This window comes from Brachyhypopomus gauderio, chromosome 19, assembly GCF_052324685.1.
Source record: "Brachyhypopomus gauderio isolate BG-103 chromosome 19, BGAUD_0.2, whole genome shotgun sequence".
In the NCBI taxonomy this organism is placed as follows: domain Eukaryota; kingdom Metazoa; phylum Chordata; class Actinopteri; order Gymnotiformes; family Hypopomidae; genus Brachyhypopomus; species Brachyhypopomus gauderio.
Genome location: NC_135229.1, coordinates 2,316,826 through 2,333,822, shown reverse-complemented (window position 1 = coordinate 2,333,822; position 16,997 = coordinate 2,316,826). Strand labels below are relative to the sequence as shown.

Sequence of the window (16,997 nt, the reverse complement as noted above, 5' to 3'; positions counted from 1 at the left end):
TACTAACACTCTCCTGGGGTCCGCGTGTCTCACACAGACCGACAGAAATGCAGGGTAGCTCCTTCTAAATGCCACCACACTGCCATGAAGCTACCTCTGGTCTCGCCTGCCTCAAAAACACCCTCTCTCTCTCTCTCTCTCTCTCTCTCTCTCTCTCTCTCTCTCTCTCTCTCTCTCTCTTTCTGTCTTTTCTTGCTTTGTGAAAGGCACAGCCTGCGTTGCTGTGGTTACCCCTTAGCCATACATAACGTCTCGTTCTGTGACATGTATGAGACACTGAAAAGCGTGCGGCACACAGCAGCATGCGGGCAGGTCAAAGGTCATGTACCACGCCTTCTTAGCGTTGGATCGCGGCACGTAGGTGGTGTGACGGCCAGCGCGGGACAAACGTCGAAACGCGGCAAGACAGAAATGTCCGTAACACAGCAGACATGGGTCGACTCTTGCTTGGGTTTCCTTCAGCAAGGTTGTGGGACCTTTCGCTGCAGAATGTGGCTTTGTTGCTGAGAATGTTAATGAAAGTCAAATGAAATCGCTGAAGCATTTATGTAACACACAGAGATTTAACGCAGACTACTTCACACACCAGTACCAGCACTGGCATAATAACAAAGCTCGTGCAACACCACCATTCACACGAGGTACAGGAGGACGATGGCGCCCCCTATGGCCCAAAGTGCCTGCAGTGGACGAACAGCGGATGAACACCAGCAATGAGAACTCAAAGCGATGCAAAATAATAAGCAGCGACTGTGAGTGGAATGACCTTTGTAACAGGAAGTGACCTCAGGATGATGGTGTGTGATCATGTGACCAGCAGTCTCACTCCGTGAAGGCTGTGTACCATAAACATCCACTGGGGCATTTGTTAAAGTATTATTTTTTATACCTGAACGTAATCTTATCCAATATCTCAAACTGTTAAAATCATAAAAGATGCTGCCTCTTGGGGGCCTCTTTTAAAATATGTAATTTTATAGATTAACTCAATCCAAAGAGATTATTCTATAACTACACTACTCGGGATTCCCTTCTTCTGCTATGACAGAGAGAAACAATTTTCAGCCTCGGTCAAAACACAAAACATTATCCTGTTAAACACTCTTATTAAAACTTTTTAAAAATAATTTTATATCACTTTTCTATCATTTTTTTCTAACATGTTCTTTCACTTCCATTAGTCTTTGTCTCCAGTAACTTTAGCATCTTTGGCTGTCACTTCTGAAATTCATAGAAGCACTACAGAAGTCCAACACAGAATGAAAACTCATCAGCGCCATCTGGAGTCTGGAGGGAGACGTGCGAGGCACTGACCTCGGCTCTGACACTGTGGGACCTGCCGTATCTACTGAGTGCTGGGGCTCCCCTGGGTGCGGTGGGCCCCGGGGCCTCAGAGAAGGACGGCCAGCTTAGGAACCACTCCAGCTCCTGCCTCCGACCGGACTGTGAGTGAGGGAGAGGGGGAGCAGGGGGGGGGGGGGGGGGGGGGGGGGTGGGTGGAGGGATTGGAGGGGTTGGGTGGAGACAGGTGGTGTCGAGGGGAAGGAGATGTATGGAGACGACTTTTGAACGACAAAACAAACAACGCACCAGAAGACGAGAAGACACGTATAAAAAAAAGCCAAAAACGATTATAACAACACGAAGGCAGGAAGTAATGTGCGAAAGAGAAGAGAAGAAGAGAGCAGAACTGATTGATGCACAAAAACGACGAAGACAAGAAGGGAGCAGAACCATAATGTGCAGAGAGAGAGAGAGAGAGAGAGAGAGAGGGAGACAGGAAGAGAGAAGGAAAGACAGAAAAAGAGAAAGAGAGGCCGCTACAGGACGAAGAAAAGCGCAAAAAGGAAGACCAGCTTAAAGATAATGGCGTAGGAGAGAGAAGAGAAAAGGACCAAGATGAGGATGAACAGAACCATGGGCTGAAACATCTGACAGAAACCCAAATAGAGAAAGACAGAGAGAAAGAGAGAGAGAGAGAGAGAGAGAGAGAGAGGGAGGAAAAGGGAAGAAAAGAAAGATAGATCAGGAGAGAAGGGGCCGGGGGCAAAAAAGAATGCAAAACACTTGTTAAGAAGCGCATGCAATGAGAGAAACACGAGTCTAAAAACCAACAACCAAAACTCTGCAGTATGCTAAGGGCCAAAAACATGCATGCATTGTGTGTGTGTGTGTGTGTGTGTGTGTGTGTACACCTCAGCCATGCTGTGGAAGCAGCAAGCAGGTAGAATGCAATTCTTGGTAAAATAAAAAGCCTTCAGTATATATCAAAGGCCTTTATTGTTTACCAGTGAGCTGCATCTGAGAACACGATAATATGTAATACGTAATATGTAATATTTAATGTGTAATATGTAATATGTAATGTGTAATATGTAATATGTAATGACATCGTAGCTGATGCTGAGAGCATCTGTGGTAATGGGTGGTTTAAAGTTGACCACAAAACAAAGGCCACCCAGTTCCAGCAAAAAAAAACAATGTGAATCTCTCAAAACCCTGACTTATGTATGGGCAGAAATCTGCAGTCTGATGCGGAATCTATCTTTTGTCAATAAGAAAACAACCATTTTCAACCAAATCTCCTGTGTAGAAGTTCAGGATTTATGTTAAACACTTTAAAAGTATGACACAGAACCTTTAGTTTTCTTCAAGAGAAGCACTTGTTTCCTCGTGGTTTCTGTGAGCGGGGAGGACGTATGAGAAGCTACACGGCTGGATGATAAACAAACCCCCCCTGCATGTTAGTCACCCCAAAACACAGCCCACAGGGCCCCGCCCACAATGCCCTGTCCACATACACACATTACACATAGTGGAGATGTGACCTATGATCCACTGAATGCCTAGTCCTTAAGGGAACACTGACCCCCCCCCCCCCCCCCCAACACTATATTAGCACTGTTAACACTATATTAGCACTGTTAACATTATATTAGCACTGTTAACACTATGTTAGAACTGTTAACACTATGTTGCTGCAATGTTTATGCACAGCTTAAGAGCTTTAATTTCACTGTCTGGAAAATACAGTATGATGGTTGTTGTATGTCACGAATAAAGTTGACCGACTAGTTGAGTGCTAGTTTATGAGCACTAGTTTTTGAGCACTACCTTTTGAATGCTAGCTATCGAGCCCTTCCTTTTGAGTGCTAGGTTTTGAGCGCTACCTTCTGAGTGCTAGCTTTCGAGCACTTCCTTTTGAGCGATGGTTTTTGAATGCTACCTTTCGAGTGCTAGCTTTTGAGCACTACCTTTTAAGTTCTAGTTTTTGAATGCTAACTTTTGAATGCTGGTTTTTTAGCACTACCTTTTGAGTTCTAGTTTTTTAATCATACCTTTTGAGTGCTAGTTTTTAAGTGCTAGTATGGCGTCAATATAGGACCTAATGTTTTGAGAATCAAAAAACAGAATCCATAACCAAGAAATTACGTTTTGTAATTGAGAAAACTGTCGTTAATATTGAGAGTTTAAAAAGCTGGTTTGTAAACACAATATTTATGTTTTCAATAGTCTATTTTGAGTTTAATATTCTTGAAGAATCCGTTTTTGTTGCGCCTTTTCTCGTTCGCGCTTCTCTCGGTCTCGCTCTCGCCTCCAGAAGTTTCTCGCTTTTGACTTTTGGACCTGTTTTTACGGGTGGGCGGGATTTACACAGTCATTGGCTGATAGAGTTAAGCCCCGCCCACCCATGCCATTCTACACACACACGATTACAATATACAACAGGGTAGTCGTAACTCCACAACAATCTACTTCAGTCTATCTGCTGTGGGTTACTAAAATAGATAATCGTTAAAAATAGCTGATATGAGAAAACATAAACACACATCTTGCCTGTGTTTGCCGGTGTTGTGCCGAATTCCGACTCAAACTAAGAATTAGGAGAACAGTAACACACTTGATATACCGAAGTTCACCTCCGACTACGTGACCTCGCCATATTACTTTGTTCCACGTCGTTACAGACAACCGTGCATCTTATATATCTTAATGACAACCTGACTTATTTAATTTTTAATAAAATAAAATATAAAATAGACAATTATTACCTAAATATATCTTATTATGTAGCTAGGACAAACCTAGAGTGCTCAGTGAAATAAGTTATAATCACAGTACTCCCGTTATTCGGGGTGGGTTCAGGTACTGTGATTATAACTTATTTCACTGTCATTAAGATATATAAGATGCACGGTTGTCTGTAACGACGTGGAACAAAATAATATGGCGAGGTCACGTAGTCGGAGGTGAACTTCTGTATATCAAGTGTGTTACTGTTCTCGTAATTCTTAGTTTGAGTCGGAGCATGTGAAGTGTGGCCTGTCCGTGACTATAGCAATGTATAAACACCTTGGACTGTCAGTCAGGCAGAGAGCCATTTGCTTGCTTTGACGTGTCATTATGTAATGATGATTAATTACTTTCTTAATTCTTCTTTATGGGCATATGCGTCCATCGGTGTGGGCTTTGCTAACCATTGTATGTGATTAGTTTTGTTAGATTATTTATTTTTTTGGTTTCAAACGAGCAGTTTGGCTGATTGAGAGATGAAGCTTGAACTACTGAAGCGTTCTCATTGGTGGATGTTAGGCTCAGGAGTAAAGAAGCAGTAGAAGGGGGACATAACCATGAAGGCCAAGGAACCATGTCTCAATGTAGCAGGCGACAGCAAGGCTTAGGTGAGGATGAAGGACAGTGGGACATCACCTACCTGGAGGTCCGTCACCAGGTCCCTTCCCAGAGTGCCGATGGGCGAGTCGCGGGACATGGAGGTGATGGTGGACAGGAAGCTGCTGGACTCGGTGAGGTTGGGCATGGGTGAAAGGTCATCGCCGCGGTCCCTCAGGCCGTCGCCCAGGTGGTCTACCTTGTCCACGAAGGTGCGGAGCTCTGTGTGGAGCACCTGCATACGGGCGTTGATGGCGCCCAGCACCTGGGATTCGGGCTTGGGCTCGTGCGAGTCTCCGTCGCCGCCCCTGAACTCCACCCCGACCGACTCCGCCCCGGTCACGACAAGACGGCCCTCGCAGATTAGGCTGTGCGTGTCGGCGATGAGACGCTCCACTGTCTTCCCGAGCCGTTCCGCCTCGCGTCGGACCCCGGCGAGCGTCTCGCGATCCTCCCGCCGCCGCTGAGCAAGCTCCGCCCCCCTGGGCTCACCGCCGTCCGAGGACTTCCCGCCACTCCCGAACCCCGAGGTGGCTGTCTTCTCGAAGAGGTCCTCGGAGTCGCTCTCGCCGCCCACTGGCCCCTCCCGCTTTGGGTGGAGCATCAGCAGCCGGCCCGCCTCCTCCTCGTCGGCATCACGCCGACCGGCGTCGCTGTCGGCGTCGCTGTCCCGCGGGCTGGCCGACCGCAGGCCCAGGTGTGCCGCCAGGTCGCAACGCTGCATGTTGGAGATCAGCACGCGGTTCTCGTACTGGAGTTTCATCACCTTCCCGCTCAGCTCGTCGATCTGGATCCGGGCCGCCTTCAGCTCCTCCTGCAGGGGCCCCACGGGCGGGGTCGCCCCGCTTTCGCCCGCGCCGACCGGCTTGGCCGGCCCCGACGCCCCGCCCCCCTCGGGACCTCCACCCTCTCCGCCGTCGCCCGGCCCCGGCCCGAACTTGAAGCGGTTCAGCTCGGTGGTGAGCTGCCGGTTGTGGTCCTCCATCTCAGAGATGGAGCGGCGAAGTAGCTCAGCCTCCTCCTCCACGAACTGCAGGTGTCGTCGCAGCTCGCCGACGGACTCGGGCACGTCGGCGCCGTACGGCGAGGTGGGCACGCTGGAGAAGGGCTCGCGGCCGAAGCAGTCGCGCTCGTACTGGCAGCGCAGGTCCTCATTCTCCGCCCGAAGGCCCCGGTTCTCCACCTCCAGCTCCACGATCTTGCGGCCCAGGATGTTGGCCTCCTCCTCCACCAGCTTGAGCCGCAGCCGGAGCTCGGCCTCCCGCGTGCTGTGCGGCCCGCCGCCCGGCACCTCGCCCAGGGCCAGCGGGCTCTCCACGTCCCCGTAGGCGGAGCGGTACTTGGCGAGCTCCTGCTCCAGCTCGTCCTTCTCACGCCCGAGCTTCGCCATCTTCTTACGCATCAGCGTCGACTCCTCCTTCGCGAACTGCAGCTGACACCGTAGGTCCGCACTGTCCTCCTGCCGCCGAGAAACCAGACGTGGGTCAGCACCCGCTTATCGGATCTCATCGATCCCTTATCAGACCTTATCGGACCTTATCTGACCTTATCAGACCTTATCGGGCCTTATCGGACCTTATCGGACCTTATCGGGCCTTATCAGACCTTATCGGGCCTTATCAGACCTTATCGGGCCTTATCTGACCTTATCGGACCTTATCGGGCCTTATCTGACCTTTTCTATTCCAATTCATGACATTATTAGATTCAACATTATTAGATTCAGACTGTGTTATGATTTTTTATCAATTTATGTATGGGAGTTTTATCGATGTGTGTGGTCTTGATATACAGGGTTACAGGTCATTACAGGTACATGTTTTACCAGAATGTATGTATGTTATGTAATGTTATGTGTGTGTGTGTGTGTGTGTATGTGTGTGTGAGAGAGTAAAAGACTGAGGATAACGATGTGTGAAGATGCAGGTATGTGTGGGTGGATGGGGGCGTTTGAACACACACCTGAGTGAGAGATTTCTTGTCCTTGAAGGTCTCCCTACCACCTCGTCTCCGCTGGGCCATCTGCCAAAGGGAGGAGAAAGAAAGACGTGAGACAAAGACGTGAGACAAAGACGTGAAACGAGTGGTGAGTGGACCGTCTCACCCCTCGTCCTGACCCTCCCAACACGACTTCCAGTGAAAACCAGCGGTGTACAGTTACATAGCGACGGCGTCAGACGGCGACAGGCACTGTCCTCTGTGTAGGTTTTTACCATGTGACACGGGCCATCACAACCACGCAGGGTCTGAGGTCATGAACATCGAACAGATCGTATGACAAAACCAGACAGACATGCTTGTAGCTGTTGTTCAAAATCCCCTTCCGCCGTTTGCGAGGTAACACAGTATTTTAAAGTGAGATGGCGATATCTATTTCTGTCTGAAGGATGGAGATCTTTAGCGGAGAAGCTCTCCAAGAATCAAATCACACAGTTCTTACTACCATGAATGCACATCTTAGCAGGTGAGCAGGTTTATTTTCAGATGGACGTTTTTTACGCAGGTTAAGGTCTGATCTTGCTACTCCTGGCGCGTGATTGGCCAGGCCTGTTGGAGAGACCTGCTCTGACTTCAGCAGCCTGTGGGTGGTTCAGACCGCTCCAGAACGGAGAAGCAGCGGGCAAGAGTGGTAAGAACCAATCAACAGCCGCGTGCTTATCGGCTGGATGCCATGCCCCCCCGCCGGGGCTGCACCTGCTTATGCCCCGCCCCTTCCTGCTTCAGAGGAGCATCACATCACTTCCAATTATCACTCCTGCCACTCAGCACTATAAATGTACTGGTGCAATTCGCCTGGATTTGCAAAGAGAGACATTTGTGGTGTGGATGTCTAGCTTACGTTCTAATGTGACCCAAGTGTGTAGGCATGTCACTGTTAGGTGCAGATTTGGTGTTTGGTGTTATCACTCAAAAATACTTCTGCACATGCTGAGTGTGAACACACACACACACAAACACACACACACACAAACACACACACACACACACACACACACACACACACACACACACACACACACACACACACACACACAAGGGAGGAGAGCTGCTCATATTGTCTATTAATAGGGAGCAGGAGAGAGAGGACCGGAGTGGATGACGGATGGAGAGACTGATAAATAGAGAGAGAGAGAGAGAGAGAGAGAGAGAGAGAGAGAGGTGTGGGAGTGGGAAAGGGCATTGAGTTTATATGATTCCGGAACAGTTTAAGTGCCTGTGGGTTTATTTAAAGTCCTCCGACACCCCTTCCTGCTCTGGGCCTGATTTAGCAATCACATGATCAGAGTGATCACATGACCAGAGTGATCACATGACCAGAGTGGCTTTGTGACGTGCGGCTGGCGGTGAAGCCTAGCGCAGGCGGCTAACATTAGCTTTGAACCTCATGTTGACACGCCCACATGTGAGCTGGGGGTGGTGGGGGTTTAATCATTTCTCATCTGAGAGGGTAAGGGAGACAGAGAGAGAGAGGGAGGGAGGGAAGGAGAGAGGGAGGGAGAGAGAGAGAGAGAGAGGGAGGGAGAGAGAAATGTAAGTCACCTAGCTACAGCACCAAAACATGGTCAAAAACATGGAAATGATGTCATGTTTATGTAAGCAACAGACCAACAGACCGGTGCTGCCAAATTAACTGAACAGCCCAACGTCAGACTCCGCCCACAACAGACCCCGCCCACCATCAGATTCCACTCTCTGTCAGACTAGTCAGTTTATTCGTGCACACAGAGGCTCTGGTCTTCAGGCGGTTTGGATGTAGCGTTAGTGTCTGCCATATGTGTAGTTCTAGATATAGCAGGTCCTAGCAGGCTGTCAAACTAAAGCCAGTGTTCAGTGTCGATGTTAATGTTGTTAATGTTCATATGCACTCATGCACGCACCAAACTACTTCACAACCACCCAATTTTCAAAATGCTTTGCTTTTATTTCTGAAAGGACACAGACACAGATGGGGGATTGTTGTGATTATTTTGAACACTTGTCACTGCAGTTACACCTGTGTGTGTGTGTGTGTGTGTGTGTGTGTGTGTGTGTGTGTGTGTGAGTCTTGTCTGTCTGTAATCAGAAGAGCTGTGACAGAATGGAAAGGCTGTAGTTGTGTGTCTAGTTTAAAGGAGACACACACACAGGGATGAATGACTTAGAACAAAATCAGGAAGGCCACACGGGCGCACGCACACACACACACACACACACACACACACACACACACACACACACACACACACACACACACACACACACACTCTCACACATACACACACAGAATGAGTTTAATGTGTCAGAAACACTGACATACGAACACTAATGCATCTCTCTGTGTTACTTTCACGATTACACAAACTTTTGCATAATCAGAAACATAAACTCCCTCACTCACACACACATAAATACGTTCACACACCCACGACAGCCTCAGACCCCCACAAATGAAGCGTTCTCTCCATTACACCACTGCTCCTCAAACCAAAACCCTTCAGTGTAGAATATTGTCCTCACCAAAGCAAAGGACACCTGAGACATATTCTCTCTCTTTCTCTACCCCTCTCTCTCTCCATCTCTCTATATATACCTCTCCCTCCTTCTCTCTCATCATTTCTCCCTCTCTCTCTCTCCTTCTCTCTCACCCTGTTTGTCCCCCCTCTCTCTCTCTGTATGATTGTCTCTCTCTCAGTGTGAGAAGTTTGCAGCTCTAGCGCTGATAGCATTGAGGTGTTGAATCATCAGTAATCAGACACAAAGACCACAGTGACGAACGTCAAACAAACGTCGTTAACTGGGGTTGATCCACCGGCAGAGTTTATATATGTACATCTACATCTGAGGAACAGATAGAGGCTCTTCTGACCATGATCAATCTGAAGAGAGGAGCAGGGGTCTCAGCAGGGGGGGGGAAGGGTAGAAGAGGGTGTGTAGGGCGGGACGTGTGGGGCAAGAGAGGGGTGAGTAGGTGGTGGGGCAAGAGAAGACTGGTGGGGAAGAGCACAGAGAGGAGGCCTGTGCATGCTCACAATCTGCTTCAAAAAGAATTTCTCTATGAGCAACAAAGAGAAACAATGAGTCGATTTGTTAAGTGTCTTGAAGCGTGTCTGGAAGCCCCTCCCCTTGGAAGCCCCTCCCCCTGAAATACAGAACAGTCAATTCTGGATCACAGCCAAAGGGCCAAATGAGCTAAACTGCGTTCCAGCGTCGTTGCCTGGCGTAGTTGCCTGGAGAAACATGCCCCGCCTCTTCCTGTTCTGGACTCATCTGATGTAGAGGTCTGATGCTCGGCCCCATCAGAGTCGTAGCTAAAGGCTAACATGACCAGCTTCACAGATCCTGCGTCTGGCCCCTGTGGCAGGTCACCACCCACTGGAGTCCCTCAGGGGCGGACGAGTCTATCAGGGCAGCTGTGGGCTCTAGCAGAGCTGTTCTCAGATCAGTGTTAGCTTAGCCTCCGGCACCGCAAGGTCCACTCTTCCTGACTGGAGAGCAGGTTGGATCTAGAGAAGTATAGATGTTGAACAGAAGTGTGTGCGTGTGTGTGTGTGTGTGCGTGTGTGTGCGCTGTGTGTGCTGTGTGTGCGTGTGTGTGTGTGCGCTGTGTGTGCGTGTGTGTGTGCGCTGTGTGTGCGTGTGTGTGTGTGCGTGTGTGCGTGTGTGTCTGTGTGTGTGTGTGTCTGTGTGTGTCTGCGTGCGTGTCTGCATGTTTGCATGGGTGTTTGTGTGTATGTGTCTGTATGTGTGTGTGTGTCTGTGTATGTGTGTGTGTGTGTGTGTGTGTGTGTGCATAGGTGTGTGTGTGTTGCCCAAACAGTTCCCTGCAGCTGCGACCAGCTTTGGAGGGATCACATTACACACAAAAGACACACAAAATGGCAGTTAAACACACACACACACATACACACACACACACACTCAACACCAACGTCTCCTGGGCATGATTCCAGTCCCCCCCGGTCGTGTGTCTCTCGCCCCTGTCTCGGCCCGGTGCCGGTCCATTCTCTCTGGGCTGGGCCAGACGCTGCAGTGGGGGTGGGGGTCTTTGTCAGGGGGAAAGGGGGGGGGGGGGGGTTGCACACGACTCCCCGTTTCTCACACCAAACTCTTTTCAGTCGGATTAGCACCCAACCTTCACAAAGGAAGAATTAGCCATTCAGAACCACTGTGCTGACTCCAATGTCACCTGCTCAAACCTTCTGTCCCTGTCTGGAAAACCAGGAAACGATCCTGTTTTTTGTGCCACCTGTGATTCAAAAAATGCTCCTTCCAATTATTTTTTTTTATGTCGTATTCTTTAGTACAAAATCAGGTCTTGTCAAAATATATACAGACAGTGAGATTGTGAAGGAGTCATAATGGTGTCTATACCAAGCATGAAGATACTGCCCTGTTCTGTCAAACACAAAACAAACAAAAGACTTTTGACAAGGGGAACCAAACCAAACAGATCTGACAACTGATATAGAAGTGAACTGACTCTTCTGATCATATGAACTGACTCTTCTGATCATATGAACTGACTTTTCTGATCATATGAACTGACTCTTCTGACCATCTGAACTGACTCTTCTGATCATCTGAACTGACTCTTCTGACCATCTGAACTGACTCTTCTGACCATCTGAACTGACTTTTCTGATTATATGAACTGACTCTTCTGATCATATGAACTGACTCTTCTGATCATATGAACTGACTCTTCTGACCATCTGAACTGACTCTTCTGACCATCTGAACTGACTCTTCTGATTATATGAACTGACTCTTCTGATCATCTGAACTGACTCTTCTGATCATATGAACTGACTCTTCTGATTATATGAACTGAATTGAAAAAAAAAGTGACAGAATCATCTGGAAGATTGTAGAAATTGAAGTAATGAAGATTGAATGAATACGGATTGAATGAAGTGACTCTGTTGTGTAATGCACCAAACACACTTCTAATCTAACACAACACAGCCAGCCCACAGAAAGCCAAGGACCTTGTGCTGTGATCTTTGCCTACGGTGATGAAATCAAACATTGGCACCAGCCTTTGGTGTCCAGAGTTTCCTGGAGGATGTACAAACTCCCAGGAGGCTTCTGCACTCGGCTCAACTCGGTGTAAGCATGTAATAAGAGTTCTGAAATTCAAATATGTTTTATAGATACAGAATAAGGGAACAAAAGCTCATAATAACGTAATGTAGGTATACAGGAAACAAGAAATAGATCAGTATTTCAATTTAAGATAAAAGGAAGCAAATCAAAGGGTTTGAATTTGGAACGGAATGAGAAATTGATACGTAATGGCCTGCGGAAAGTGTCGCTGTTAACACCGCCTAATTAACGCGCAAATCCAGCCAAGAATGTGCACATAAAACAGATCATTAGCGCTGGATGTGTGTTGGCAGGGCAGGAAGCTTGTGGATTAAAAACAAAAAAGTAAAAATGTGTTTGAGAGAGAGAGAGAGAGAGAGAGAGAGAGAGAGATTATTTAAGCATAAATCACTGGCTAATAACCTCAAACCACCCGTAAGACTTATTGCGAGTTCTTTCAGATGGTTTAACCTTCTCTACTTATGGCTCAGATATTCCAGATTAAATATCCAGCCTACAGCTACACACCGCAGGGTCACCCGGCAGGGTCACGTGGTCCTGCGTGAGAATCACGTGCAGGCCACACCTTTGACGCGCAGCACGAAGCCTCCTGAGCTCTCTACACGGCTTCCGGTCTCCTGATGGATCTCATTCCTCTTACAATAGACTTAAACCTTAATTGTTGGGAATGTATGTTATATTGTTTTTTTCTAATCTCATGGCAGTTCTGTATAGATTATTCTGTTAAATCTACAGTTTCTGGGTTCTCCCTCTGTAATATTTGCAGTTTTTCTATATCAGTCAGTGTGGGGAAGTCTCTCTTTCTGTGTCTTAGCTTCTCTGTCTGTCTCTCTCAGTCTCTCTCTGTCTGTCTCTCTCTCTGTCTCTCTCTCTCTGTCTCTCTGTCTCTCTCTGTGGCTCAGGGCACTCCTCTCAGACAGAGGGCAGCTTAGCTCTCTTCACAGAATAAAGGACAAAACTCAGAAGAAGAGGCTTTGCTCACACACACAACGCCTTTCACAACGCCGAGCACAGCAAAGCAGCCAGCTCACGCAGAAAGAGCGCCTGCCGACCCAAAACACGCCCCCCGTCTGTCTGTCTGTCTGTCTAACCGTCTGTCTCTGTTTCTCTAATACTCATTCTCTCTGTCCTTTTCTGTCTCTTCTGTTCTCTCTGTCTTTCCCCATCTCTTCCTCTGTCTTGCCTAATAAAGACCAATCTGTCCTTTACTCCTGTCCTCTGACATGGTTTTGGTGAGATCTGGCCCAGGTTTACGTGCCCATCCAAATCAGTGTCTAAGCCACACGTTCTCTCTTGGTCTCAGCCCAGCCCACATGTTGTCCTGGTCATTAAGGCGTGACCCTCTTTTACACAATACAAACCAAACTAATTTATTTTTTAAAAACAGCCTTGAAAAACACAACATACATATACATGCAAAGTGTCCCTTTTCAAGATAAAAGATTAGTAAAGATCTCAGAAAAGCATTAATTATTATTATTATTATTTATTTTTTACAAGCTGTCTGTGACCCAGCAGTTGAGAATCACTGAGAGAGAGAGAGAGAGAGGGGTGGGGGGGGGTGGGAAGAGATTGAGAGAGAGAGACAGAGGGAGAGAGAGATTGAGAGAAAGAGGGAGAGGGGGGAGAGAGAGAGGGGAGAGAGAGAGAGAGGGAGAGAAAATGAGAGAGGGGGGAGAGAGGGAGGAAAAAAGAAGGAAAGAATGGAGAGATGGAGGAGATATGGAGTTGGAGATGGAGGAAAAGGAATTGGCTTCTCTGTTCAGGAAATGAGCCATCTTCAGAGCTGTGGTGAACTAGTGTTTCAGACAGGAAGTGTGTTCATCTTTAGATTTCTGTGGCCTGGTTTTCCCAGAGTGTCCTCACAACAGCTCCTCATATGACCAATCACAACACACAACAGCTCCTCATGACCAATCACAACACACAACAGCTCCTCATATGACCAATCACCACACAGGGAATTCAGATCTCATGAAACTCCAGCTACAGCACAGGGTCATTAAACAGGTGATGGATCCCCTGTGTCATCATTAGTTTCAGATCAATGCTGGAGTCCTTTCTGCCAAGACATGCTCCGTCTCACCCTCTCTCTCTCTCTCTCACCCTCCTTCTCTTCCTACCCCTCTCTCTCTTTCTCCCTCCATCTCTCTCTCTCTGTATGAGGAGGTCGTGTGTGCTCAGGAAAAACACATCCTGGTGATTTTCTCCATTCTCCAATATGCAGTTGCTATTTCAGTCCACATGACACCAGCAAAAGCCAGCGATAATAAACACACACACACACACACTCACAAACACACACACACACACACACACACACACACCCTGATGGTACACACTCTTTCTCGTGAGTGGTGCTAGTGAAAGGTGAGGTGAACCATGGCCGAGCTACCACTGCGGCAGTAGAGAGCAAAATCTGTACAGAGAGCAGAGGAGAGAGGGAGGAAAGTAGAGAGGGAAAGAGAGAGGGAGGATAGGAGAGAGGTAGGAGAGAGAGACAGGAGAGAGGGAGAAGATGAGAGGAGAGGAGAGGAGAGGAGAGGAGAAAGAGAGAGAGTCAATCAGTTACACAGGAAGGAGAAAAAATAAACTGATGACCTGACCATTCACAGAGATGAAGATGAATAACAAAATCCTCAAAACAAATAAACACCAAACAAAACTGTGCCATGAGAGTTCATATTTCATATTAATGAGTTCATGAATCATTCATAATTATGTTAATTATTATTAATTAACCTAATACCTTTAGGTCTCTGTTTCAGATGGTGTAGCTGGTGAACTAAACTCTCCATTTAAAGCTCATAGGGAGATGTGGTGTGTTGTAGGATCAATAAAACCCGTGAGAGGAGAGAATTCAGAATGAAAAGCCAGACGACACTGGAGCCACTGGAGTCATGTGACCTGCACGACCACGCCCCCACCAGCAGTACAGACATCCCTGTTATATCTCTTATAGATACGTTTGCCTGATGGATCAGTGTAGGAACCTTGAGTCGTAATTTCCTGGGGTGTCATCTCTTGGCGACGGTTGGCCGGCAACCCGTGCCCTCGTTACCGATCTGGACCGTTACCCCCCCCCCCCCCCCCCCCCCCCCCCCCCCCCCCCACGGTCCCAGATGAGCGGTGCCAAGCTGTCCCGTTGCACGGAAACTACTTCAGGCTAGTCGATGGCTCCTTGTAGACGCGACACAGGACAGACACAATGTACACCCCCCTCCACACACACACACACACACACCTGGAGAAATTCCCCAGGCCGCCTTTCTTCTGCCTGGCTCTGACCTCTGACCTCTGACGGAGCCCGATTCCACCCACTGGAGTAGGGGAGGAGACGTGTTTAAGGATTGGCCGAGCTCTTACAGCAGCCAATCAAATAATGCAGATACTCTAAATGTTCACCGTGTGACACCAAAGTGAGCCGAGTTCACACCGGGGCCGCCTGAACAGAAGTGGAGCAAAACGTTTTAAAACAGGGCTGACGATGGTTCACCCTGTCAGCCGCCACCGTGCCCTCTGCCCTTCATGACCTGCAGCTATGACGCACTGCAGTGAAATCAACACGATACAGTCTGCACAACAGAAGAACGTTTCTCAGATTCCTTGTAATAGAAGAGCAGCTGAGTTTGAAGCCTTTACTCACGAGACGAGGAAACAGAGATTAGCGCTCCATTCAGCAGGTGCCGCTCTGTCTTAACGAACACCAGGCTTGACTGTCAACCTGGGGGGCAGCTGGGACCACGGGGGCATCTGGGACTGGTGTGCTGCCCTGTGTGTTTGCCACGGCCATGTGCTGGTGTGGAGAAACGGGGGGATTCCTCGAGTTCTTTACCTCTGTCTAGGAGAAGGCAGGATTTACACGGTCTGTCTCTCTCTTACTCTCTGTCTCCCCCCATCTCTTCCTCTGTCTCGCTCTCTCTCCCCCTCTCTCTCTCCCTCTCTCTTTCTCTCCCCCCTCTCTCTCTCTCCTCTTCACTCTCTCTCTCTTTTGCTTCACTCTCACTCTTTTTATCAGTGGTGGAGAAAACACAATACATGGTTTACTCTAATGTGGGGAGCTGTTGCTCTCAGGAGAGAGAGAGAGAGAGAGAGAGAGAGAGAGAGAGAGAGAGAGAGAGGAGAGAGAGAGAGAGAGAGAGTGTGTGTGTGTATTCATGTTGGCATGTGGGAGTGGGCTTTGTGCGACCCAGATGGCTAATGTGGGCCTCCCTTTGCCCCTAACAAACAGCCTTTTTCTGAAACAGAAAGACACACCCACCTACACCCACACACACACACACACACACACACACACACACACCACACACACACACACACACACACACCACACACACAAACACACACACACCCACACACACACCTGGGTTCAGGTAAGTGATGCCCCAGTTGTGAAAGAGTTCTAAGATAGTCAGAAATCTAATCAACTGAGCACTGGTATGTTAAACAAACCACACCCCCTGTTTGAATCGTTAGCTTCCATTGGCCTACAGATACCAATTCAGTGAACCTGAGTGAATGAGTAACAAACAAACATTTTGTTTCTCTTGAGAGTTACCAAGCAACAGCAACCAAGCAACCACTATTATTAATGATTATGATAATTCTTGTAATTGTACAGAAATGCAAACAGTAATAAACAAAAATAAACTACTTAGGAAATCTATTAGTCAAACCCTAACACGATTTAACGTCGTTTCACAAACTTCATGATAATAAGTCATCGTCCCCGAGTCCACAGCCTGGTCCTCAGGGGTCCCCAGTGGGACCAGGAATCATCCTACATGTAATCCAGGGAAGAACTTCACAGATCATCACTGCCTGACTGGAACTGTCTGTATGTGGGGCAACTGGATTTAGAATCTCTGCTATAATTCCCTGTCTTTACCGGCCACGGATAACCACACATACAAACACACGACACTCCCATAAACTGTAACCAGTCATAATTGTGGATTATAAGAGGATTACAATTCTAAAGACTGATGTGGAACTGGAAAACAGGTGAACGTGTGAAGAGAAGCTGGTGAGAAACGAGATCACACACCAACATCTGGGATGATACAAGCAGAACAGAACCCAGTAACCAACCAGTAAACAACAGTACAGACCCAGTAACACAACCAGTAACAGACCCAGTAACACAACCAGTAACACAACCAGTAACAGACCCAGTAACACAACCAGTAACAGACCCAGTAACAGACCCAGTAACACAACCAGTAACAGAACCCAGTAAC

General features: G+C 47.9%; 1 protein-coding gene across 1 annotated transcript in view; it reads right to left on the bottom strand.

Annotated features, from left to right (window-relative positions):
* The window catches only part of mtcl1 (microtubule crosslinking factor 1), a 42,239-nt gene that overhangs the window by 13,539 nt on the left and 11,703 nt on the right, over positions 1-16,997 (bottom strand). Inside the window, 3 exon segments of the mRNA XM_076981787.1 lie at positions 1,315-1,443; positions 4,715-6,130; positions 6,634-6,693. Coding sequence (XP_076837902.1) covers positions 1,315-1,443; positions 4,715-6,130; positions 6,634-6,693 — 1,605 coding nt within the window.